Source organism: Gossypium hirsutum, chromosome A13, assembly GCF_007990345.1.
Source record: "Gossypium hirsutum isolate 1008001.06 chromosome A13, Gossypium_hirsutum_v2.1, whole genome shotgun sequence".
NCBI classification, from domain to species: Eukaryota; Viridiplantae; Streptophyta; class Magnoliopsida; order Malvales; family Malvaceae; genus Gossypium; species Gossypium hirsutum.
The window spans coordinates 764306-789969 of NC_053436.1; the positions used below are offsets into that span (position 1 = coordinate 764306).

Below are 25664 nucleotides of genomic sequence, written 5' to 3' on the forward strand. Positions count from 1 at the left end.
CTTAAAGAATTTAAGTGCGTCAATTTTTAAATAAAAAAAATATTATGTAATGTAACTAAAAAAATGATATTGTAGTGACACTAAATTTAACAAAATAATTTTAATAATGTCAATAGTTGAATCTGAATTTTAAGATTTGAAAAGTGTAGAGACTAAATTTTAAATTTACAAAGAGTACAGAGACTTGTGGCATATTTCTTTATCATAAAACTATGTAATTTTGTTAAGATTAGTATAATAAATTTATAATAAAACTATTTAAGTTAATTAATTATTTAATAGGTCAAATGAAAAATTATGTTTCTTCGAAAATTATTTTTAAATTATTTAAATGAAATTAATCAAATAACATATAATTATATATATTTTTAAAAATAACATATATGTTATAGAATTAAAATACAATTATTACTATATAAAAATTAAATTTTAAACTTAAAATAATGTATAATCGTGTTTGGAATTTGTTTATAATTATCCACTTAATTATTTCAATGCTTAACCTTGAGAGTATAATTAGAGTACTCCAATTACACAAAACTTGCTAATTAACTAATTATTCAAATATGAAACATGTATAATTACGATAATTTACATCCAAATCCAATTGCTAGATTACTTTTCAAATCGTACCTACAATTTTTGTAAAATAAAAGATAAATTTTTGATAAATTAAACTAAAAGAACTAATGTATTAATTCCCCAAAGTAGAGGGATGAAATTTTAATTATTGAACCCCATGTATTGGCTTGATAGTTAGGGTGTTCACCATCCCAAGTGTAATTTGGGTTTGAGTCGCACTAGTCGTGTTGTTGTTAGGGCTTTGCCCTCCCCTTGTAATTCAAAAAAATTAATTATTTATTTGATTATTATTGGTCTAATAGTTGAATCGGTTAAACTGATAGAATTTAAAACCAACGGTGTAACCGGTTCAACCATTGGTTTGATTATTAGAACATTTTATAGCACACTCTAAAAGTATAACATATTATCACTCGAAAATTTATATAATTTTTAAAATTTTTCTAGTTATGTTATGGCAGAATCTTAGAGTGTTAGGTCATTCAACTATTTTTTTAAAAGTTATCAAATTTTTTTAGTGATAAAAATAAATCTAGTTGCTAAATTCAATAACAAAAGTAGGAAAAAAAATACATGTACCTGATAAGACCTCTTTGTCAAGTTAAAGGGCCAAAAACTAAATTATCCCATCAATCAAAGAGTTAGGGTTTCAACACTAAAGTCGCCCAAGTATAAAACCATATTTTTTCCCAAAATTTTATTCTTCCTCTCACAAGCCAAAAACCCTAGTTATTAATCGGCGGAAGCAGAAAGCCTCTAGCCATGGTCAGATCTTCATTTCCTCTCCACTTTGGCCTTTTGGTCTTCATCAAAACTTAATCTTTTTCACAAATTTGTGCACTCTGATTATATCTTTTATTTTTTTGTAGACTTTCAAACGTAGGAATGGTGGCCGCAACAAGCATGGCCGTGGCCATGTCAAATTCATCCGCTGTTCTAACTGTGGCAAATGCTGCCCCAAGGTATTTCAAATTTAGCAATCTGTGTTTTTCCTCAGCCGATTCTTTCGCTTCTTCTTTTAATTTTTGCTGAATTATTGGGTTTGTTTTTGGAATATAAAAGGATAAGTCAATTAAGAGGTTTCTTGTGAGGAACATTGTGGAACAAGCTGCTGTTAGAGATGTCCAAGAAGCCTGCGTTTATGACAGTAAAGTTTTTTTCTTCACTTATTTAATTTCTTAATTATAGTCGAATTTTTTCATTCTTGTAATCATTGCTTTGGTTAATTATGTGTAGCTTATACTTTGCCTAAGCTGTATGTGAAGATGCAATACTGTGTCTCGTGTGCGATCCACTCCCACGTTGTGAGAGTCCGATCCCGCACCGATAGGAGGAAACGTGACCCACCCGCCCGCTTCATCAGACGCAGGGTACGTGTCTTTTATAACCAGTGATTCAGTGCTTTTCTTGTGTTGCTATGAAGTATTTCAATGATCGATGTTTGAAGTGAATATTGATTTGAGTTCTATAAATGTTTTTGTTTAAAGTTATGATTTTTGTTACCATCTAGTGTATAGGGTTTTTAATGGAATTTCAGCTATTGAAAAACCTATGGCTGTCATTAGAATTGTTCTTTGCTTTATGATGTATAGGATGATATTAGGGTATTTTGTTAATTCTCCATGTATGCTTAATAGCCGTTTGAATCACTTTTTCAATTGCCTTTTTTGGTGTCTTATTGAGGTAAAAGTACTATAGAGGCCCTGTACTATGAGTCGGCTTGTATTTTGCCCCTTCTACGGTAGATTAAAGAGCAAATTGGTCCTTCTCATAAAATTTTTATCCATTTTAGTTTCTAAAAATTGCTCCTTGTACCTCAACATGAGGTACATGTTGCATGTTGCGTGTCACTATCTAGCACTAGTTTTTAATAGTACTAATAGATGAAAGTTTTAATAGAAATGACCAATATGCTCTTTGACCTAATACATAGGGACTAATTTGCGCATTTTTTAGTACAGGGGACAAAATGTAATTTTACTCCAAATACAGGGGCTTCCATGATACTTTTACCGTCTTATTGAGCATTATGGATAGAGAATACCTTGAATCTATAATATTTGATATATGGAAGTCGTCAGTAAGACTAGTAGAATTTGGTATTATTTTGCTACTTATGATCCGTTACCATCATTAGGATGATTCCCTTTTCTGTGTTATGCATGATGCAATTCTTTAGTGACTTATGGCTGCCTCTTATGCAAAATTTTAATTGCTCTCAGGATGTGAGAGTCCCTCGTATAGTTATTAGACATTTATACCAGACAATTGTTTGTCATTGTGTTGCGTCTCATTTTAGACATGACACAAAAAAATGGAATGCGAACACGACATGAATAAACGTATCAAAACTAACAGACTCGGATCTTTGATCGCTTGGGATGGTAGATATGTCTTAGAACTAATGTAACTAAGATAGTGATTGATGGTCATCACGTAGCAGTACTTTGCATCTTTTGAGGGACCTGTCTGCCCCTTTAGCTGAAATTTTCAAGTGCTCGAGGGATGAACTGGTCCCTCATATCTCACATCCATCTGATCACTTTGTCAGTTGCCTTTCCCAGTGGCATGCTGATCATTATAAGATGGAAAATGTTATGTATATGCATAAAGAATTTAGCTGACTCTTGAATTGAATTATTTGCTTTACGAAGTTATTTTATTTTCTAAAATAAGGAATAATGTGTAAAAATACCATTTAGATCCTTGTACTATGAGTCTGGTTCCAGTACGTAATTAAAGCTTTCCTTTTCTTGTTTCTTAAAATTTTGCTTGCAATCAAGAGCTTCATTAATTATATATTAAATTTTCAGGATGATATGCCAAAGCCTGGTCAGCCTGGTCAAGCACCGCGTCCGGGTGTTGCAGCTCCAGCTCGTGCTTAAGGCCTGTGAAAGCTTTTAAGATAAATTTTCTATATTTTTATTTTGGTTTTAAATGGTTGCATTAAATTTAAGAACATGGAGACATGTAGGAAGGTTTTGATTGCTTAAAAGTTTAATACCATTTGATACCTTTTTATTATTATTTTGGAAGCCTTGAATGGTTGAGATTTGAGAGTACTTGTTCATCAAAACTGTTGCTTGTGCTTCTACTTATTTCTCATTATTTTGGATAAAAATTAAAAAAAAAGTATGAATTACATATGACATGTTGAATTTGATTTTTGAAGAAGTTGACTAATTTGCATCAAGAATACTATGTATACCTTTAACCTTACCATTACTACTAAAGCATCATTTCAATTTCATGTGTTATAAATTTGGTTATATATTAATATTTTATTAAATTGATATCACGAGACTAGGATGAAAATATTTATCTTAAAAAGCAATACACGAGATTATATTTTTTGTTATTTTTTATAAAAAAAATAAGAAAAAAATAGTAAATTACATTAGTAGTTATTGTATTATTAGTAATTTTTTTATTTATCACTCAATTATTTAATTTTATCTTTTTTAGTTATGAACCGTTAAGATGACGTTATAACTTTTAAAATTGACATGATATTAATTTTAATCGTTAAAATTTGTGTATGGTGTTAACTTGTTCTTGATTTTGAAAAACTAACTTTTAATGTTTACACATTAAAAATTTAAGATTTTCATTTTTCTCTCATTTTTAAAGTTTACCCTTAATGCTATGAAAAAAATTATAAAAAAATAAATAAATTATACAATGTGCAAATGTAGAGGATTAAACTTATTATTTAAAATTTATCAAGTTATTATCTATGTATACACAATAATTTATCGAGTATTCAATAAATTTTTAGAGCATTACAAGTACAATTAACGTACAAATATAAATATATATCAAATAATTAAAAATACCAAACTATTGCAACTCGGACCGAATATAAACGTGTACTTTAAATTAACTAGACTTGTGTCTTGTATCTGAATCCTCAAAATTCAGGACCTCGTCTTTACCAACCGAAGCAAGTTTCGTCTGGCTGTAAACCATTCAATCGGCAGATGAACACTGATCGGACACGCCATGTTTTGAAGTGTCAAAACCCAAACATACCACAAACTTGGATCACGACATGTTTTTCAAAAGTTATTTTTTTCAGTACGTGGCTGACATGCATTACGCCATGTACCCCTCAAACCCCATATATATTATATAGAGTTGCACCTAGAAACAAGTAGAAGCAAAAGCAACAATGGCTCAAGCAACTTTCACAGCCGAAGATCAAAAGATTGAGTCTTTTAGGTTACTAAGTGGCCACAAAATCCCTGCAATTGGGTTAGGCACTTGGAGATCCGGTTCACAAGCCGATAACTCCGTCAAGACCGCCATTGTTGAGGTACTTATATATGCTTGGACTTTCTTTCAAGTATCTTTGTATATATTTGTCTTTGGGAGCTAAGTTATATTTTTATTATTTAACTAAATTTATAATTTTAAAAATCTTGAAGGATTAATTATTTTGAGGAGTCAAGGCCCCTACGTTTCCTCTTGGCGCCGTCCCTGTTCTTTGTATTAAATTTTCATTAACATTTCACAATGGTTGCAGGGTGGTTATAGACATATAGATACAGCTTGGGAATACGGTGTTCAAGAAAGTGTATATATCTCTTCTCCCCCAACAATATGAAAGTTGCAAATTTTCAGTTTTCATTAAACAATAATTTTATATTCCTTTAAAACTTTTCATTTTATTTATCAGGTTGGCCATGGAGTCAAAGCAGCAATACATGCAGGAGTAGAAAGAAGGGATATTTTCATTACATCCAAGCTATGGTGCACCGAGTTGAGTCCAGAACGTGTTCGACCTGCTTTATTGAACACCCTCGAAGAACTCCAACTTGAATACCTTGATCTTTACCTGGTAATCTGATCAAAATGTCATTTACATCAACATGTTGGAGGATGAAATGCCTGAAAGACTTTTCATTACAGATACATTGGCCATTTAGGCTAGCAGATGGAGCAAGCAGACCACCTAAACCAGGTGACGTACAAGAAATGGACATGGAAGGTGTTTGGAGAGAAATGGAGAGGCTTGTAGAAGACAAGCTGGTTAGAGATATTGGTGTGTGTAATTTTACACTGAAGAAGATGAACAAGTTGCTTGGTTTTGCTGAAACTATGCCATCTGTTTGTCAAATGGAAATGCATCCTGGTTGGAGAAATGATAAGATGTTGGAAGCTTGTAAACAGAATGGCATCCATGTCACTGTAAGATCTGATCTATCTTATCATATATTTGGAATGAATAAATTAATCATTGGATATTCATGATGATGTTGATGGATTTGCAGGCATATTCACCACTTGGTTCACAAGAAGGTGGTAGGGACCTAATCCATGATGAAACAGTGGATAGAATAGCAAAGAAGCTGAACAAAACACCAGGACAAGTGCTGGTAAAATGGGCAATACAAAGGGGAACCAGTGTCATACCCAAATCAAACAACACTGATAGGATCAAAGAAAACATTGAGGTGTTTGGGTGGGAATTGCCACAAGAGGATTTTCAAGCTCTTTGTAACATCCCTGATCAGGTAATAATAACTACAATACATATCAGTTTAGTTTTGTAATAAATAAAACTTGGTTTTAAGGTTGATTGATGAAAGGGTTTTGTTTTTTTTTGTTTTTTTGCAGAAGAGAGTGTTGCATGGAGAACAATTGTTTGTGAACAAGAATGCAGGGCCTTTAAGAAGTGTGGCTGATGTATGGGATCATGAAGATTAGTAATAATATAATCCCATTTTACAATGTTGATGTTCTTATCAATAAATAAGATGATGAGGATGAGGATGATGATGATTCCATGTGTGTTTGTAGTGATGATGATATGTTCTTATAAATAAATTATGCTGTTTCTATACAGTAGTTTTTCTAGAAACATTTGGTGGCCAGACCTGGATAGAGTTCTAAGCTGCTAATCACTCTGTCATAGACATCGTTTACAACACTTACAAGAGAACTGGAACTCAGGTGGTATTTGGTTTCTTAGCAACAAAACCAAATTTCTACCTGTCTGAACAACACTTACAAATATTGATATTGTGAACAATAAATATGAATATTTATTTCTTAAAATTAATTATTGAATTAGATACAACATGTTTTTTTTAAGTAAATTGTGGTAGTTTTTAAATTTTCATAATTCACAAATTAAACTTTCAACATTTACATGGTTTCTCTTTGGTCTTGATATCAAAAAATTTGACCTTCAAACATTTTATAATTTGATCGATAGTGAATATTAAGAATTAAATTTATTATTATGTCAATTTTAGATCAAATTAATAAATTCTACAATATCTAACCAAAACTCCTTAAATTTAAACTAAAAATAACTTATTTTAGTGTAAGAATTTTAATTTTATCCCCTAAAAAATTCTCTTAGTTTCAAAACGTGAATACCTTAAAAATAAAAAATAAATATAAAGTAAAAGATAAAGAAGGAATGATATAATCTTTGACACCTAGACGTTTACTTGGTATTTGTACTTTTTCTTTATTCACTTTGGTAGGGGAGAATCCATGAACTTTTTTAAGCCGGCTAAAATTAATTTTAATTTTTCATAGATTATGTATTAATTTATAATTCCATCATTTTTAAAGAGCTTAAATAGAAATTTTTTCATTTTTTGGAGGCTAAACTAAATTTTACTTTATATTAATTATAATTTTAAATATTAAAATATAATTTCACTAGGTATTAATTTATAGCTTATCTATTTATAAGAAGACTAAATTGAAAAAAATCATTTTGGAAGAGACAAGGCCCCTGCCCCCAGAAGATTTGCTTTTGCACATTTGCACCTAAATTTGACAACTAAGTTCGTTTTGGTATCTAAACTTGAAAATTATTAAAGTTTGATAATGTAACACACTGATATTATGTCACATCATCATGAACATTAAAATATATATATAATTTTAAGTGATAATACAGTACAATCTCATAATCTCATATTCAATGTTTTAATAACCGAGCTTAAATAGATCAGATCACTAATTCTTGGTTCAATCAATTCGATTAATATAACCATTAAACCGAAAATAATTACATAAATAACTAAAATTCATAAAAAGTACAAGTATCAAGTTTAACTATCAAAATAAATCTAATTATCAAATTCAAATACCAAAAAAATATATATATATACTCCAATTCAAATTCAAATATTAAAACACATTCGAAATCAACATTCATTATCTAATACACAAAGCAAGGGATAAAAGAAAACAAAAAGTAAAACATATATTTTTAGTATCAACTAATATTCTCTTACTTAGAGAACACTCAAACCCATTGCATCCCATTCACAGTAATTATGAAGAAAAAACATACATAGGTATAGGCAACCCACCGTTGAAGCAAAGTACCATAGCAAGTTCAAATAGACTCCTACAAATAAGCATTTGGAATCTCTCTCTTCTAATTTTCTGCTTTGTTTAGATATTCAATTTCAAATTTTTTTTTCTCTACCACATCGAAAGAGACAGAGAGGAAGGAGAAATGGAAGAGCTAAAGTACCATGGGCATCAACATCCACTGTTGATGTTAAATGAGGAGCAGTTGATTGGCAATGGCAATGGAGTTGTTGATTGCTCAAGGTGTGGGGAGAAGGTGTCAGCTCCATGTTTTAGCTGTGCGGAGTGCTGTGGGTTTTACCTCCATAAGACATGTGCCGAGGCACCTTTGGAGCTTAATCATCCTTTTCATCGCCACCATCCTCTCCTGCTTCTGCAGAATCCACCTTACACTTCTGACACAAGGTGCGTTTGCGATTTCTGCGATGAAACATGTGAGCAGTTCATTTACCGTTGCTCTTGTGACTTGAACTTTCATATTAAATGTGCGTTGTTTACATTTAATATTGCTGAAAGAAATTTGAAAGAGCTCGAGCATGTTGCCCTTGAGGATCCATCGTTTTCCTCTAGAAACGATAGTGGAAACCTGGGTAAGTGCTTTGTGTGTTGGGAACCATTAGCAATTTATACATACTTCTCTCTTGATTGTGGGTTTAACTTGCATAAGAAGTGTGCTGAGCTTTCTCTCAAATTGGATCATTTGTGCCATCGCAAACATCCTCTTGTTTTGCAATTTAATAGTCAACGGCGTGCTTGTAAAGTATGCCAAGTAACTCAACGAAGAGGATTTGTGTATGGTTGTTCACTTTGTGAGTTGGCTATTCACATTGATTGTGCATCGCCATTACCAGTTATTGAAGATAAAAGTCATCAACACCCATTCACCTTGTTTTGGAGACAAATTCCATTCATTTGTGATGCTTGTGGCACTGAAGGACATCATGTTGCCTATACATGTGGTACATGCAGTATTATGGTCCATAAAAAATGCATTTCATTTCCACGCATTATCCAACACGCGTTCCATAGCCATCGTGTTTTTCACACGTATTTCATTCGCAAGGAATATTTTGAAAGTTTGAATTGCATATGGTGCCATGAAGTTGTCAATACAGAGCACGGTAGTTACTTCTGTGCAGATTGCAATGTTATACTCCATGTGAATTGTGCATTGAAAGAAAAAGATTTGTATTGCATAGTTTCACAGGAAAATGAAGATGACAAGTCTCTTGATATACCTGTTAACTCCATCACTAAGGTTCTTGAGACGAATGATGATGGAGAAGCCACAGTAATAGAACATTTCAAGCATAAGCACTACTTGATGTTAAGTGACAACATCAGAGAGCATGGTGATAAATGTTGTGATGGGTGCTTGTTATTGATCTCCGCTAAGTTCTACTATTGCTCGCGCTGTAATTTCTTTCTTCATAAATCTTGTGCTGAATTGCCTAAGATGAAGCTTTTTTCGACACATATTTGTGAAGAAATGGAATATTTTTCTGGATCAAAACCCCACATCCTTACTTCAGACTGCATGTTCAAATGTGATATATGCAGATACTGTTCTAATGGATTTTCTTATAAATGTAATAAATGTGGATTTGACATGTGCCTTCGATGTCTTGATCTATGTCTCCAAGATGCTGTAAAAATTCCAGGGCATAAACACCCTCTTCTTTTCTATTATGATTATGAGGAGCAGTGTAGTGCTTGTGGGAGGGATATCATTCGCGCATTTCGTTGTAAGGATTGTAATTTGGAGTTATGCAATCGGTGTGTTCTGCGACCAATTAGAGTTAAGCACAAATGCGATGAACATCTTCTTACACTCACTTATGACAAGATTAATGATTATGTAAAATATCATTATTGTGACATTTGTGAGAAAGAAAGGGATCCAGAGCACTGGTTTTATCATTGCAAAACTTGTGACACTTCTGTTCATGTGGATTGTGTTCTTGGAAAATATTCATTCATCAAACTCGGGAGCACCTACAATGAGGGAAACCATGAACACCCTCTCACTTTTGTCAAGAAGATTCATTACTACCCTGAATGTGTTGAATGTGGTGATCCTTGTGAAGATCTTTCTCTTGAATGTGCAGAACCAGGATGTAACTATATTGCTCATTGGAAATGCAGATAACCAGCAATCCGTGATAGGTCTTGAAAATTGCGGCTTCAGTTTTACAATAAGACAGTATGTGGTTGTTGTTAATAGTTGCTATTTTTTATTTGTGTGTTTAAATAATGCAATGTTTTTAGGTTTGAAATGTAAATATATGAGAATAAAATTGATATGATTTGCTTATTTCTTGTTTAATTTTCATATAATAATTTTGTTGCATGCTAAGTAAAATCATAATAATAGAATGTTAATTATTATTTTCCTTAGATTCCATGAATAATTAGTCCTTATGGGCTACCTTCCATATTTATATAAGTTGAATATAGTTAGATATAATAAAATTTGTTTACAATCCATTTGTTTCACTGAAACTTTTGTTTAGAATTGATGTAAAATATTTTTATTAATTTGACAAATTTTTTAAAAATATTTTATAAAAAAATATTTTCAAAGAAACACATATATATTTCAATGAATAAAGGGTTGATTTATAAGAAGAATATGGACCTTGATTAAATGGAACAATTTAATTTTAGTCTTTCTAAAATATTAAAAATTCAATTTAATCCTTTTTAATTTTTTTTTGTTAAATGAAAATTTTTCATTTTTGATCCTTTCAAAAGTTTAATATTTATTTTAATGCAAGAATTTTAGCTTTAACCTCTCAAAAATTCTCTTAATTCTCTTAATTTCAAACCGTGAATACCTTGGATAAGGGATGAAAATGAGTGCCAATTTTCTCTTAATTAAATACCAAAAATTGTATAAAAAAAAGGAAAAAAAATGAAAGATAAAGAAGGGATAATATAATTTTTGACCCCTAAACATTCACTTTGGTATTTGTACTTTTTTTTTTGTTCACTTTGGAAGGGGCGAATCTAGAAATCTTTTTAACAAGGGGCGAAATTAATTATAATTTTTTCATAGATAAAAAAATAAGTTTATTATGTATTAATTTATAAGTTCATGATTTTTGAAGGAATTAAACATATTTTTTTCATTTTCAGGGGGCTAAAGAGAAAATTTGCTATATATTAATTTATAATTTTTTATTTATAAAAGGATTGAAATGAATTTTTTTTTTCATTTTGGGGGGCTAAAATAAAATTTTATTACACATTAATTTTAAGAGTGTCAAATTTAGTGTTTTAATAACTGAACTTGAATAGGTCAAATCACTGATTCTCGATTCGACGTTGGACCAACAATAATTAATTAATTAATTAAAATTCATAAAATATTCAAGTACCAAGTTTAAGGATCAAAATGAATTTAGTTGTCAAATTCAAAGACCAAAGTAAAAAAAAATAAAAGTATCAAATAAAATTTATTTATTAAGTTTAAGGGCCAAAAACTATATTATCCCAATAAAGAAAGGTAGATAGATTCGTAGGAAGATCTTATTGGGACGGCAATGGCCTTTTTTTACCAAGAAAAATAGGTTTAGACAAATTGCATCAATTTTTTGAGACCTTTTTTGTGGAATGGTCATAAAAAGACTTTGGCCATTCAAATAAAATTGACTTTATGTTTTGTTTGGTACAAAAAATTGACTTTATTCTAATGCAAATTCAATATTCGAATTATATTAGCTTATTGAGTTTTAGCTCGATTGGTATGGTATTGTTCCCAATACAGGAGGATAGGGTTTAAGTGCATTGAAGCGCATTATCCCTATATTTATCGGTTGAGAAGGGATATTGGTAGTTCTAGGTATTGTGTCAAAAAGAGTAGAGCAGATATGATCAAAACATTTAATGAGATTGTTAAAAAATATATTCAAAATATATTAATAATTTTATTTGATTTTTGAAAATATATTTTATTTAAAAAACCAATTTTTCAAGAAAATGAAAACGAAAATAGTCTTTATTTATTGAAATCAAATGGAGCTTAAATTCACAATATCACACTTTAGTGTTTTAATTAAGTTCTTTTAAAATAGGGATTTAAAGAGAATTTTTTAAAAATTTGAAGGGTCATAATTAAAAGTTTTAAAATTTTTTAAGGGTATAATGAAAATTTTCCTAATTTATATATTTACAAAAACTTGCTGATAACCTGCGAACATGAAAAGGAAGCACATATATACAAGGGCACATATAAATTTATTTTGAAATGGATTAAATAGATTTTTTTTTTCATTTTGGTGGCCAAAGTACAATTTTACTATATATAAATTCATAATTTAATGGTTTTTAAAAGGGTTGAAATGTAATTTTTCATTTTTTTGGGGGCGCCTAGGGCACTACTTACCCCTTTGCATTCACCCCTAGTTGTATTAAAAAAAGAGAGTAAAATTCTGCTATAATTAATTCATGTACTTTAAGTAAGTTGTAGATTTAGTCATTATATTTTAACTTGATCAATTTTAGTTCTTTTACTTTTAGAATTGATCAACTTTAGTTTATGTACTTTCTATATTTTGAAATGTCAGTCCTGAGCCAAACGGTATTAGTTAAATTCTTGTTGGTTATACGCAAAATTATAAATTTAGTTCATATTCTCCAATTAATTCATTTTTAATCACTGCAATTGGGTTAGTCACTTAGGGATCCGGCTCACAAGCCAATAACTCCGTCAAGACCGCCATTGTTGAGGTACTTGTACTTTGTTTCAAGTATTTTTGTAAATATTTGTCTTTGGGAGCTAAATTATATTTATATTATTTAACTAAATTTATAATTTTAAAAATTTTGAAGGATTAAAATGATAATTATTTTGAGGAGTCAAGGCCCCTACGTTTCCTCTTGGCGCCGTCCCTGTTCTTTGTATTAAAATTTCATTAACATTTCACAATGGTTGCAGGGTGGTTATAGACATATAGATACAGCTTGGGAATACGGTGTTCAAGAAAGTGTAGTATCTCTTTCTCCCCCAACACTATGAAAGTTGTAAATTTTCAATTTTCATGAAACAATAATTTTATATTCCATTAAAACTTTTCATTTTATTTATCAGGTTGGCCATGGAGTCAAAGCAGCAATACATGCAGGAGTAGAAAGAAGGGATCTTTTCATTACATCCAAGCTATGGTGCACCGAGTTGAGTCCAGAGCGAGTTCGACCTTCTTTATTGAACACTCTCCAAGAACTCCAACTTGAATACCTTGATCTTTACCTGGTAATCTGATCAAAATGTCATTTACATCAACATGTTCGACGATGAAATGCCTGAAAGACTTTTCATTACAGATACATTCGCCATTTAGGCTAGCAGATGGAGCAAGCAGACCACCTAAACCAGGTGACGTACAAGAAATGGACATGGAAGGTGTCTGGAGAGAAATGGAGAGACTTGTAAAAGACAAGCTGGTTAGAGACATTGGTGTGTGTAATTTTAGATTGAAGAAGATGAACAAGTTGCTTGGTTTTGCTGAAACTATGCCATCTGTTTGTCAAATGGAAATGCATCCTGGTTGGAGGAATGATAAGATGTCGGAAGCTTGTAGACAGAATGGCATCCATGTCACTGTAAGATCTGATCTATCATATCATATATTTGGAATGAATAAATTAATCATTGGATATTCATGATGATGATGATGGATTTGCAGGCATATTCACCACTTGGTTCACAAGAAGGAGGTAGAGACCTAATCCATGATGAAACAGTGGATAGAATAGCAAAGAAGCTGAACAAAACACCAGGACAAGTGCTGGTAAAATGGGCAATACAAAGGGGAACCAGTGTCATACCCAAATCAAACAACACTGATAGGATCAAAGAAAACATTAAGGTGTTTGGGTGGGAATTGCCACAAGAGGATTTTCAAGCTCCTTGTAACATCCCTGATCAGGTAATAATAACAACAATACATATCAGTTTAGTTTTGTAATAATTAAAACTTGGTTTGAAGGTTGATTGATGAAAGGTTTTGTTTTGTTTTTTTTTGCAGAAGAGAGTGTTGCATGGAGAACAATTGTTTGTGAACAAGAATGCAGGGCCTTTAAGAAGTGTGGCTGACAATAAATACGATGATGATGATGATGATGATGATGATGATGATTCCATGTGTGTTTGTAGTGATGATGATATGTAACCAAAAATACTTAGATTTGAAATAAAAATAAATAAATCCTGTTTGAGAAAAGAAGGTCCACAGATTTTATAGTCAACGAATAAAGGGTTGATTTATAAGAAGAAGATGGACCTGGCAGGCAGGTAGGCTTTTTGATTAAATGTTACAATTTAATTTTAGTTTTTTTAAATATTAAAAATTCAATTTAATCCTTTTTAATTTTTTAAATAATTTTTTTTTCATTTTTGACCCTTTCAAAGTTTCAAAACGTGATAAGAGATGAAAATAAGCTCCAATTTTCGCTTAATTAAATACCAAAATTTGTTAAAATAGACAATAAAATGAAAGATATAGAAGGGATAATATAATTTTTATCCCACAACTAGGTTTATTTTGGTATTTTTAAGTTTTTTATTCGGGTGAATCCATAAATTTTTTTAACAGCGCCAAAATTAATTGTAATTTTTTATAAATAAAAAAAGTTTATTATGTATTAATTTATAATTCTAACATTTTTAAAGGGTTTAAACTGAATTTTTTTCATTTTTAAGGGCTAAACTGAAAATTTTTATTTATATTAATTATAATTTCTTTATTTATAAAATGACTTAAATGAAAATATTATATTTTAGGGTCAAAATGTAATTTCAATAGGTATTAATTTATAGTTTATCTATTATAGGAGGACTAAATTGAAAAAAATCATTTTTGGGGGACAAGGCCCTTGCTTTGCCCCTTCCAGTCCGCTTTTGTACATTTACACATGAACTTAACAACTAAGTCCATTTTGATGTCTGAACCTAAAAATTATAAATGTTCGATAATGTGACACTTTAATATTATGACATATCAACAATTGAAAATTAAAATATATATGTATATATATAAATTTTTAGGTGATGATAGCAGTACAATCTTTCAGTGTTTTAATAACTAGGCTTGAATAGGTTAGATCACCAGTTCTCAATTTAATCAATTCGATCAATACAACCATTAAACCAACAATAATTATATAAATAATTAAAATTCATAAAAAAAATACAAATATCAAGTTTAACTATCAAAATAAATTTAATTATTAAATACAAATATTAAAATAGACAAAAATAAAAAATATACTCAAATTTAAATATCAAAACACATCCCACATCAACATTCATTATCTAATACACAAAGCAAGGAATAAAGGAAAACAAAAAGTAAAACATATATAGGTATAGGCAACGCACCATTGAAGCAAAGTACCATAGCAAGTTTAAACAGACTCCTACAAATAAACATTTGGAATCTCTCCCTTCTAATTTTCTGCTTTCTTTTACTTATTCTATTTCAACTTTTTTTTCTCTACCACATCGAAAGAGACTGAGAGGAAGGAGAAATGGAAGAGCTAAAGTACTATGGGCATCAACATCCACTGTTGATGTTAAATGAAGAGCAGTTTGGAGTTGTTGATTGCTCAAGGTGTGGGGAGAAGGTGTCAGCTCCATGTTTTAGCTGTGTGGAGTGCTGTGGGTTTTACCTCCACAAGACATGTGCCGAGGCACCTTTGGAGCTTAATCATCCTTTTCATTGCCACCATCCTCTCGTGCTTTCGCAGAATCCACCTTGCGCTTCTTATGAGAGGTGCGTTTGCGATTTCTGTGATGAAACATGTGAGAAATTCATTTACCATTGCTCTTGTGGCTTGAACTTTCATATTAAATGTGCTTTGTTTACATTTAATATTGCTGAAAGAAATTTGAAAGAGCTCGAGCATGTTGCCCTTGAGGATCCATCGTTTTCCTCTAAAAACGATGGTGGAAACCTGCGTAAGTGCTTTGGGTGTTGGGAACCATTAGCAATTTATACATACTTCTCTCTTGATTGTGGGTTTAATTTGCATAAGAAATGTGCTGAGCTTCCTCTCAAAATGGATCGTTTGTGCCATCGCAAACATCCTCTTGTTTTGCAATTTAATTGTGAACGGCATGCTTGCAAAGTATGCCAATTAACTCAACGAAGAGGATTTGTGTATGGTTGTTCACCTTATGAGTTGGCTATATATTCACATTGATTGTGCATCGCCATTACCAGTTATCGAACATAAAAGTCATCAACACCCATTCAACTTGTTTTGGAGACAAATTCCATTCATTTGTGATGCTTGTGGCACTGAAGGACATCATGTTGCCTATATATGTTGGACATGCAGTATTATGATCCATAAAAAATGCATTTCATTGCCACGCATTATCCAACACGCGTTCCATGTCCATCGTGTTTTTCACACGTATTTCATTCGCAAGGAATATTTTGAAAGTTTGAATTGCTTATGGTGTCATGAAGTTGTCGATACAGAACTCGGTAGTTACTTCTGTGCAGATTGCAATGTTATATTCCATGTGAATTGTGTATTCAAAAAACAGGAGTGGTATTGCATAGTGTCACAGGAAAATGAAGAAGACAAGTCTCTTGATATACCTGTTAACTCCATCACTAAGGTTCTTGAGACGAATGATGATGGAGAAGCCACAGTAATAGAACATTGCAAGCATAAGCACTACTTGATGTTAAGTGACAACATCAGAGAGCATGGTGATAAATGTTGTGATGGGTGCTTCTTATTTATCTCCCCCAAGTTCTACCATTGCTCGCGATGTGATTTCTTTCTTCATAAATCTTGTGCTGAATTGCCTAAGATGAAGCTTTTTTCGAAACATAATATTTGTGGAGAAACGGAATTTTTTTCTGGATCAAAACCCTTTATCCTTACTTCAGACTGCATGTTCAGTTGTGAATTGTGCGAGTACCTTTCTAATGGATTTTCTTATAAATGTAATGAATGTGGAAGTCAGATATGCCTTCGATGTCTTGATCTATTTCTCCAAGATGCTGTAAAAATTCCAGGGCATAAACACCCTCTTCTTTTCTATTATGATTATGAGGAGCAGTGTTGTGCTTGTGGGAGGGATATCATTTGCGCATTTTGTTGTAAGGATTGCAATTTTCATATATGCAATTTGTGTGTTATACGACCAACTAGAGTTAGACACAAATGTGATGAACATCTTCTTATACTCACTTATGATAAGATTAATGATTATGTAAAATATCATTATTGTGACATTTGTGAGAAAGAAAGGGATCCAAAGCTCTGGTTTTATCATTGCAAAACTTGTGACACTTCAGCTCACGTGGATTGCGTTCTTGGAAAATATTCATTCATCAGACTCGGGAGCACCTACAATGAGGGAAACCATGAACACCCTCTCACTTTTGTCAAGAAGATTCATTACTATCCTGAATGTGTTGAATGTGGTATGCCTTGTGAAGATCTTTCTCTTGAATGTGCAGAACCCAGATGTAACTATATTGCTCACTGGAAATGCAGAAAACCAGCAATCCGTGGTAGGTACTAAAAATTGCGGCTTCAGTTTCACAATAAGACTGTGTATGGTTGTTGTTAATGGTTACTACTTTTTAATTATGTGTTTAAATAATGTAATGTTTTTAAGTTTGAACTCTAAATATATGAGAAAAAAATTAATATGATTTGCTTATTTCTTGTTTAATTTTCATATAATAATTTTGTTGCATGCTAAGTAAAATCATAATAATAGAATGTTAATTATTATTTTCCTTAGATTCCATGAATAATTAGTCCTTATGTGCTACCTTCCATATTTATATAAGTTGAATATAGTTAGATATAATAAAATTTGTTTACAATCCGTTTGTTTCCTGAAAATTTTATTTAGAATTGATGTAAAATATTTTCATTAATTTGATAAATTTTCTGAAAATATTTCATAAAAGATATTTTCAAAGAAACAAATATACTTCAATGAATAAAGGGTTGATTTATAAGACGAATATGGACCTTGATTAAATGGTACAATTTAATTTTAGTTCTTCTAAAATATTAAAAATTCAATTTAATCCTTTTTAATTTTTTTTGTTAAATGAAAAGTTTTCATTTTCAATCTTTTCGAAAGTTTAATATTTATTTTAATGCAAGAATTTTAGCTTTAACCTCTCACCATGAATACCTCGATATAATGGATGAAAATGAGCCCCAATTTTCTCTTAATTAAATACCAAAAATTGTAAAAAAATAGAAAATAAAAATGAAAGATATAGAAGGGATAATATAATTTTTGACCCCTAAACGTTTACTTTGATATCTGTACTTTTTTTTGTTCACTTTGGCAGGGGCAAATTTAGAAATTTTTTTAACAAGGGGCGAAATTAATTATAAATTTTTCATAGATAAAAAAAATAAGTTTATTATGTATTAATTTATAATTTCATGATTTTTGAAGGAATTAAACATATTTTTTTCATTTTTAGTGGGCTAAAGAGAAATTTTACTATATATTAATTTATAATTTCTTTATTTATAAAAGAATTGGGATGAATTTTTTTCATTTTGGGGGCCAAAATAAAATTTTACTACACATTAATTTTAAGAGTGTCAAATTCAATGTTTTAATTACCGATGTAATGGCCCATTTTCAGTAAAATTGGAATAGTGGTTTCGTGACCACAAATCCGATCTAGAAAGAAAATTTATTTTAATATTGTGGCATAATCTATATTATGATAGGAATATTGCATGAAAATTTTGATAGGAAAATTTTATTGATTATATAGTTAAATTGATAAAAAGAGAAAAGAAAAAAATGCATTCTCAGGACTCCGTTCCGATAAATCGGATTCGTAAATATTTATTATAAATATTTAGGAAGCTAGTTGTGTGTCTAATTAGGTTTTGATTAGGTGAATTCGACTTAATTAGAAGTAATTAGGAAAAAGGATTAGATTGAAATAAGTATGAAAGTTTAATTATAGATTAAAGAAAATAAAAAAGACTAAATAAGTACATATGCTATTATTATAAAATGAGGCGGTTTAACGTTAAATGAAAAAAAAAATCTAAGATATTTTTGATATAAAATATATATTATATATTATATTAACTTAATATTTAAGTATTAATATATAATATAATATATAAAACATAAAGTAAAGTAAAGTAAAGAAACAGAAGAAAAAGAAGAAACAAAACAGAATAGCAAGGACGAAATAGAGAAAGAGGGAGAAAGAAAAAGAAAAAGAAAATTTGAGATTTCAAGGGTTCAAATTCAATTTGGTAAATCAATTTAATTCATTTTCTTATAATTATTGAGTTTTTATAATCCTAGAAAGGTATATGTTGAAATTTTGAGAGTTAGTAGATTTTTTTTATATAGTTTATGTTGAATTTATGGATAAATTAGAGATTGAGCTTATGAAAAATTCAAATTAGAATTGAGAAAAAAGATTGAATTGTGAAATAGATTGCAATAAGGAGTAAATTATAAGAAGTTTGAAATTGGGGTTTATTAGTGAAAATTTGGGAGTTAAACTAAGTTTTAAGTAGCATTTAAATAAAAATAAAGTATAGATTGTAATAGAAATGGAAATAATTTTAGTTATGGAATAAATTGAAATGTAAGTGAATGTAAGAAATGATGAATTTATTATATCATACATGTTTATTTTTTTTAATAGCATAGGAAAGTCATTTAATTATTTTTCTCTAACATATAAATGTTATATGTTTTATATGAAATTGAAGAGAAAGAAAAGAAAGGAGAGGACCTAATTGAAGAAAAAGGAAAAGAGAAGGCTAAGGAGTGAAGGAAGACATCATCTCAATCTTTTGGTTGTAAGTACTACAAGATTTTTTTAAAATTAATTTTATTTAGATGTATTGTTGTATAGAATTATTTAGAAATAAAAATGTAATACATATGTATATATTTAAATTTATAAGTAAATAATAATAATAATAATAATAATAGATTATGGAATTGTGAAATTATGAAATTTGAAAAGAAAATTATAATTGGAGAATATAAGTTGTATTGTTTGAACATTAAGTAATAATGTTGTGACAAAAGTATATGTGTGAAAAAGATGTGATATTTGTTAATTGTGTAATATGCACTAAATTGTAATGATGAAGAAATGAGAAATCTTTTTCGAGATATTTATGTAATGTATTTAAATGTATGAAATTCAGTTTTAATGCCCAAGTAGATAAGTTTAGAACTACTAGGATATTAGTGGCATGCCATTAAGGAACTCTAGTGCGCTCTCTAATTATTAGCACATTAGTGCTCTCCGTTCTATTATTAGCACGTTAAGTGCTCTCTGTATAGCACTTTAGTGCTCTCTGTTCGCTTGTGCATAATAATATGCACTTCTGTATTTGTTCCGTATATTCAGTATGTTCTATAAAGTCTACTTTGGGCTAAAGTTATAAGTTGTGAACCAAAGCAAATTATCAATGTACTAAGGTAAGTTTTATAACTTATATAATAATAAATTAAATTTTGTTAATATAAGATACAACTAAAGAAACTTATATGCATATAAATATATATTGATCAAATTATAATATTTTAATAGGATTTATTTGCCTATTTATTCTTGTAGTGCTTGCTAAGTCTTTACCGGCTTAACGCGTTTAATTTTAACGCGTAGGTACAGTTAGACTCGAAGAGGTAGAGTCGGCTAGAAGATCTCTCATCTCATCACATCCTCAAGAGCTTCATAAGTAGGTACCATATTTTGAATTAAAAGTGGCATGTACATAGGTGTTATTTTGATCACATTAGAATGTTACAAGACTTTTGTTACAAAAAAAAATGGTATTTAGTATTTTAATGTTTATACTAATGAAATGGTATAAAAGTTTATATAGTATATATATATGGTATTGGTTGTTTTTGGTTTGAACTTGCAGGGGGTTTTATACAAAATAAGCAGAAATGCTGCCGAAATTTAAAAAAAAAATTACGTTCCACTCCTAATACGTATTTTGGGCCTCGAGGGTCTATTATAAAGACTTAAAAGTTAAACTATGCTATGAATGTTATTTATTTATGAATTATTTCTAAGTTGTCCAATATGTCCGATAATGCTCCGTAACCCTAATCCGACGATGATTTAGGGTTAAAAGGTGTTACAACCGAACTTGAATAGGTCAGATCACTGATTTTTAATTCAATCAATACAACCGTTGGACCAATAATAATTAAATAAATAATTAAAATTCATAAAATGTTCAAGTACCAAGTTTAAGGACCAAAATGAATTTAGTTATCAAATTCAAAGACCAAAGTAAAAAAATATATAAGTATCAAATAAATATTAATTATTAAGTTTAAGGGCCAAAAACTATATTATCCCAATAAAGAAAGGTAGATAGATTCGTGGGAAGATCTTATTGGGACCGCAATGACCTTTTTTTTACCAAGAAAAATAGGTTTAGACAAATTGCATCAATATTTTGAGACCTTTTTGGTGGTATGATCATAAAAAGACTTTGGCCATTCAAATAAAATTGACTTTATTTTAATGCAACTTCAATATTCGAATTATATTAGTTGATTGAGTTTTAGTTCGATTGGTATGGGTATTAGTTCTAATGCAGGAAGACGTGGGTTTGAGTGCGTTGAAACGCATTATCCTCCTATTTATGGGTTGAGAATGGGCTATGGATAGTTCTAGACATTGTATTAAAAAGAGCAAAGCAGATATGATCAGAATCTATCATGAGATTGTTAAAAATAATATTCAAATTATATTAATAATTTTATTTGTTTTTTGAAAATATTTTTTATTTGAAAAACCAGTTTTTCAAGAAAATGAAAATGACAATAGTCTTTATTTATTGAAATCAAACTAAGCCTAAATTCACAATATCACACTTTAGTGTTTTAACATTAAGTTTTGAGGGGATTTAATTAAGTTATTTTAAAATTAGGGATTTAAAGAGAATTTTCAAAAAATTTGAAGGGTCTTATTTAAAAGGTTTAAAATTTTTTAAGGGTATAATGAAAATTTTCCTAATTTATATATTTACAAAAACTTGCTGATAACCTGCTAACATGAAAAAGGAAGCAAATATATACAAGGGCACATATAAATTTATTTTGAAATGGACTAAATAGAATTTTTTTCATTTTGGTGACCAAAGTGCAATTTTACTATATATAAATTTATAATTTAATGGTTTTTAAAGGGGTTGAAATGAAATTTTTCTTTGTTTTGGGGCGCCTAGGGCACTACTTAGCCCTTTACATTCACCCTTAGTTGTATTAAAATAAATTTTAGTTCCTTTGCTTTTAGAATTGGTCAACTTTAGTCTATGTACTTCCTATATTTTGAAATCTTGATCTAAACGGTATTAGTTAAATCCATATTGGTTATATTTTGCTATTAGTCTTATACTATATGCAAAGTTATAAATTTAGTCTATATTCTCTAATTAGATCATTTTTAATCCTATATTTCTCGAATTTCAAAATTTTAGTATTGACTCCATTAACGGAATTTTTTATAAATATTATTTGAAAATAACAAGCTAACATGACATGATACATATGATAATATGTTTGCCACGTAAGATTTCTGAAAAAAACATAACTAAACTTAATGAATTTAACGGCTACAGTTTAGTTAATTAAGACTAAAATTTTAAAATTCGAAAAATAAAGGGACAAAAATACCAAATTATAGTGATATAATCACAACTTATACATAATATAGGGACTAATAGTAAAATATAACAAAAAAACTAAATTACAATAAACCCCCCCAAAAGAAAACAATAAAACAATAAAAATGTATGAATATTTCAAAATTTATACATAAGGTGTAAAAATTTTATATATTACCTTAAATAATAACAAATACAACCTTTGGTAATTGTTTTCTGCAAAAATAATGTGAATATATATATTGCTAAAAATCATAAAATTAAAAAAACCAGACAGCCTATGATTCTGTAATAATTGTATGTACATTATATAACCATAAAAACTAACTGATCTAAAAATTGGGAAAAATATTTTTTTTTTTAAATCTATACCAAAAAATGAAGAACAAATTCGTATAAGTGGCAGCTAGTTGTTGATGTCGTTGATTCCTTTGCTAGGTGCAGAAGGTGGTATCGGTACTCCCTTGGGAAGCATGCTGAAGATCATCGGACCATATTTTCCTGCGAGTCTTTGAGTCGGAGACTTAAGGATTCCGACGTGGGGTTTCTTCATGGGAACCATATGAATATCACATGGCTGAGGTTGAGGCTCAGGGTCTTGTTTCGATACGTCGAGAACGACGTCGGTTTTGTGGTCTTCGACTTCGACGAGATCGGCTAAAGCAAGGTCCAAGGTTGTCTCCGTGGTGGACGGCGGCGAGTCGCTCAAGAGCCTGGCGGAAGATGGCGATGTAGAGATGGTGAAGATGAAGAATAAGAGGAGCACGGCCGCGAGGTATTTGGATTTATAGAAGGTAGCCATTAATGGACAATTGTTGGAGGATTAATTTGAAAGTTTTTTTGGGTTTCAAGGGCTTCTTTTTGACGATTAATTTGAAGGGGTTTTGAGGGTTTATATAGCACATGAAATGGAAATTCGCTGTCTTCAGAGTTGACAAAGTCTGTTTGGGTTTCGAGAAAACTATGACAAGTTCACGCGCTTGACATTTCTTTCATTTTCTTGGTAAGCAAGTCACCTAATTTGCTGATTTTTTTCCTTTGGTTAATTGACATGGAAGCCCTTGTATTAAGAGTTGAATTGCATTTTACCTTACTTAAAAAATAGACAAATTAATCCCTATATGTTAGATAAAAGAGCAAACTAGTCATTCTGTTATAATTTCCTTACATTCCTACTATTAAAATTTTATATATGTACGTCAACGTAAATTACAAGTGGCACGTTACATGTCACTATTCAATTATTCCATCGTAACGCCATTTTTTAGCAGTGCAAATTAATGAAATTTTTAATATAAAGGATCAATTTGCTCTTTAGTCTAACATACAAGGACTAATTTGTTCATTTTTTAGTGGAGGGGAAAAATACAATATGGTTCTTAACATAGGCCTCCATGGTACTTTTACTTTACAAAGTATTAATATCTTGTCACAATCAATTTTTTCTGTCAACTTAGCTATTAGCTTGGGTGTTAATTGTCGGCTTAAATCTAACATAGAGTTTATACCGAAACATGTGAATCAAATTATAAATATGTTTATGCCTACTATATAAATAATTTGGATATGATATGTTAAAAAAATAACTTTATTAAATTTATTAATATTTCATTTTTTTAACTTGTTATATCTAAGTTGCTTACGCAATAAGTATACTCATTTTTTAGATATACTCTACGTCAAATTTGAATTGGTATTTAAACCTTAAATTGATGATTAGGCTAACAGAAGGACCTAATTGATGCAAATATTAATACATTGAGAACTCGATTAAAACAGTTTGAAGCATAATGGTTGTTTTAAAATCTATATGATAGTTTGAGGACATTTGGTGGTATTGAGTAATCTAAATATCAAAAGGTACGGAAGATAAATTTTTGCCAGTTTCGAAGATACATCACACAAGTCAAGTATTATTTTATGTCAGAGTTTTATCTCTGAATTCTACAGAGAGCTCGGATGAGTTCACAAATTAGTAAAAACACTGTAAAATGTTTTGAATAACAAACAAAACCATAGCCATCTAAAAGGTTTTTACATAGTATATAATCAAATTAAAACCTTGAGTGTAAACAATATTTGACATATTGAAGATGATAAAAGTATCATGGAGGTTCTTTTATTAAGAGTTAGATTGCATTTTATCTCTTTTACTCAAAAAATGAGCAAATTAACCCCTGTATATTATATTAAAGAACAAACTGGTCGTTTCTATTAAAAGTTCCATCCATTTCTTCTTTTAAAAACTAGTGTGACTGACAGAATAACCAAATGGTTACACATGATATACCATGTATACCTCATTCTAACATATAAAGACCCGTTTTAATTGAAAATACACCCTTCAACAAATATGAACTTATTCTAATTTGACTTTTAACAATAAAATATTTTTAGATTAAATTTAAATTAAGACTTCATTAGAATCCCTAATTAAAAAAATGGTATTAATATTTTTATAAGGCACGACTTGGTTGACATTTATTATGGAGTCAAAAAAAGCAAGTTCAAGGTAATAGACCCCTTGTTTACTGGAAATTAATTGGGGGAGGTGCAGGCGCGTGAAAAAAATTAGAGTGGGGAAAGTAAGAAGAAGAAGAAGAGATGGGAAGACCGTAAGGGAAGACGTCAGGGGTTGACTAATGAGAAACACGCCAGGTTTGGTCCAACCTTGGACTATCAATGCTACGCGTTCCTCACTGACTTGTCGTCCACGCTATCCGGAACACTTCCTAGTATTTTGCCACGACTTAAATTTGAATTTCCACCGACAACTATAACTAGAAGTGTGATGGCCAGGTTGGTCCGAGTTCCGAGATCCGATTTTAAAAAAAATTCAAGTCTAAGTTTATTTTCGGTCCGACCCATATTTATAAATAATTAATTTAAGTTTGTTTTATGCTCATACGTATTATTTTTAATTTAATATTTAATATTTTAGATGATTTTTTTTGTTAAAATTTTAAATTTAGACAATTTAACATATTTTATAATGTTCACGTAGTATTATATTATTATATATAATTTACTGTGATATAAATGACATAATATATAAA

At 30.1% G+C, this 25664-nt stretch overlaps 4 protein-coding genes, 1 non-coding gene and 1 pseudogene across 5 annotated transcripts; all 6 read left to right on the forward strand.

Moving 5' to 3' along the window:
- The first annotated feature begins 1200 nt into the window (after nucleotides 1–1200).
- LOC107959340 (40S ribosomal protein S26-3) lies at nucleotides 1201–3609 on the forward strand. Its single transcript, XM_016895375.2, has 5 exons — nucleotides 1201–1347; nucleotides 1452–1544; nucleotides 1645–1729; nucleotides 1819–1952; nucleotides 3396–3609. The coding sequence occupies exons 1-5, from the start codon at nucleotides 1345–1347 to the stop codon at nucleotides 3465–3467; spliced, it is 387 nt and encodes a 128-aa protein (XP_016750864.1). The 5' UTR covers nucleotides 1201–1344; the 3' UTR covers nucleotides 3468–3609.
- Nucleotides 3077–3178, forward strand: LOC121213002 (small nucleolar RNA snoR99). The gene has a single exon (XR_005908370.1). It is a non-coding gene; the product is annotated as a small nucleolar RNA snoR99 (small nucleolar RNA).
- Nucleotides 3610–4724: 1115 nt separating the features above from the next.
- Nucleotides 4725–6427, forward strand: LOC107959341 (aldose reductase). Its single transcript, XM_016895377.2, has 6 exons — nucleotides 4725–4897; nucleotides 5108–5158; nucleotides 5261–5422; nucleotides 5494–5772; nucleotides 5856–6098; nucleotides 6202–6427. Exons 1-6 carry the CDS (start codon nucleotides 4754–4756, stop codon nucleotides 6289–6291), a joined length of 969 nt encoding a protein of 322 aa, XP_016750866.1. The 5' UTR covers nucleotides 4725–4753; the 3' UTR covers nucleotides 6292–6427.
- A 1644-nt stretch (nucleotides 6428–8071) lies between these two features.
- LOC107959342 (uncharacterized) lies at nucleotides 8072–10235 on the forward strand. The gene has a single exon (XM_016895378.2). The coding sequence runs from the start codon at nucleotides 8072–8074 to the stop codon at nucleotides 10073–10075; it is 2004 nt and encodes a 667-aa protein (XP_016750867.1). The 3' UTR covers nucleotides 10076–10235.
- A 2347-nt stretch (nucleotides 10236–12582) lies between these two features.
- LOC107960864 (aldose reductase-like) lies at nucleotides 12583–14099 on the forward strand (annotated as a pseudogene).
- Nucleotides 14100–15456: 1357 nt separating this feature from the next.
- LOC107960865 (uncharacterized) lies at nucleotides 15457–17476 on the forward strand. The gene is made up of 2 exons (XM_041086152.1): nucleotides 15457–16056; nucleotides 16484–17476. Exons 1-2 carry the CDS (start codon nucleotides 15457–15459, stop codon nucleotides 17474–17476), a joined length of 1593 nt encoding a protein of 530 aa, XP_040942086.1.
- The last annotated feature ends 8188 nt before the right edge of the window (nucleotides 17477–25664 follow it).

Bases quoted from the DNA above. Each gene is read 5' to 3' on its own strand.
- LOC107959340 (XM_016895375.2), top strand. The intron at 1,545-1,644 runs GTATTTCAAATT...GGAATATAAAAG, and splicing joins GTGGCAAATGCTGCCCCAAG to GATAAGTCAATTAAGAGGTT. The intron at 1,730-1,818 runs GTAAAGTTTTTT...AATTATGTGTAG, and splicing joins AGAAGCCTGCGTTTATGACA to CTTATACTTTGCCTAAGCTG.
- LOC107959341 (XM_016895377.2), top strand. From the start codon at position 4,754: ATGGCTCAAGCAACTTTCACAGCCGAAGATCAAAAGATTGAGTCTTTT. The intron at 5,773-5,855 runs GTAAGATCTGAT...ATGGATTTGCAG, and splicing joins AGAATGGCATCCATGTCACT to GCATATTCACCACTTGGTTC. The intron at 6,099-6,201 runs GTAATAATAACT...GTTTTTTTGCAG, and splicing joins TTTGTAACATCCCTGATCAG to AAGAGAGTGTTGCATGGAGA.
- LOC107959342 (XM_016895378.2), top strand. From the start codon at position 8,072: ATGGAAGAGCTAAAGTACCATGGGCATCAACATCCACTGTTGATGTTA.
- LOC107960865 (XM_041086152.1), top strand. From the start codon at position 15,457: ATGGAAGAGCTAAAGTACTATGGGCATCAACATCCACTGTTGATGTTA. The intron at 16,057-16,483 runs GTATGCCAATTA...TTCAAAAAACAG, and splicing joins GTGAACGGCATGCTTGCAAA to GAGTGGTATTGCATAGTGTC.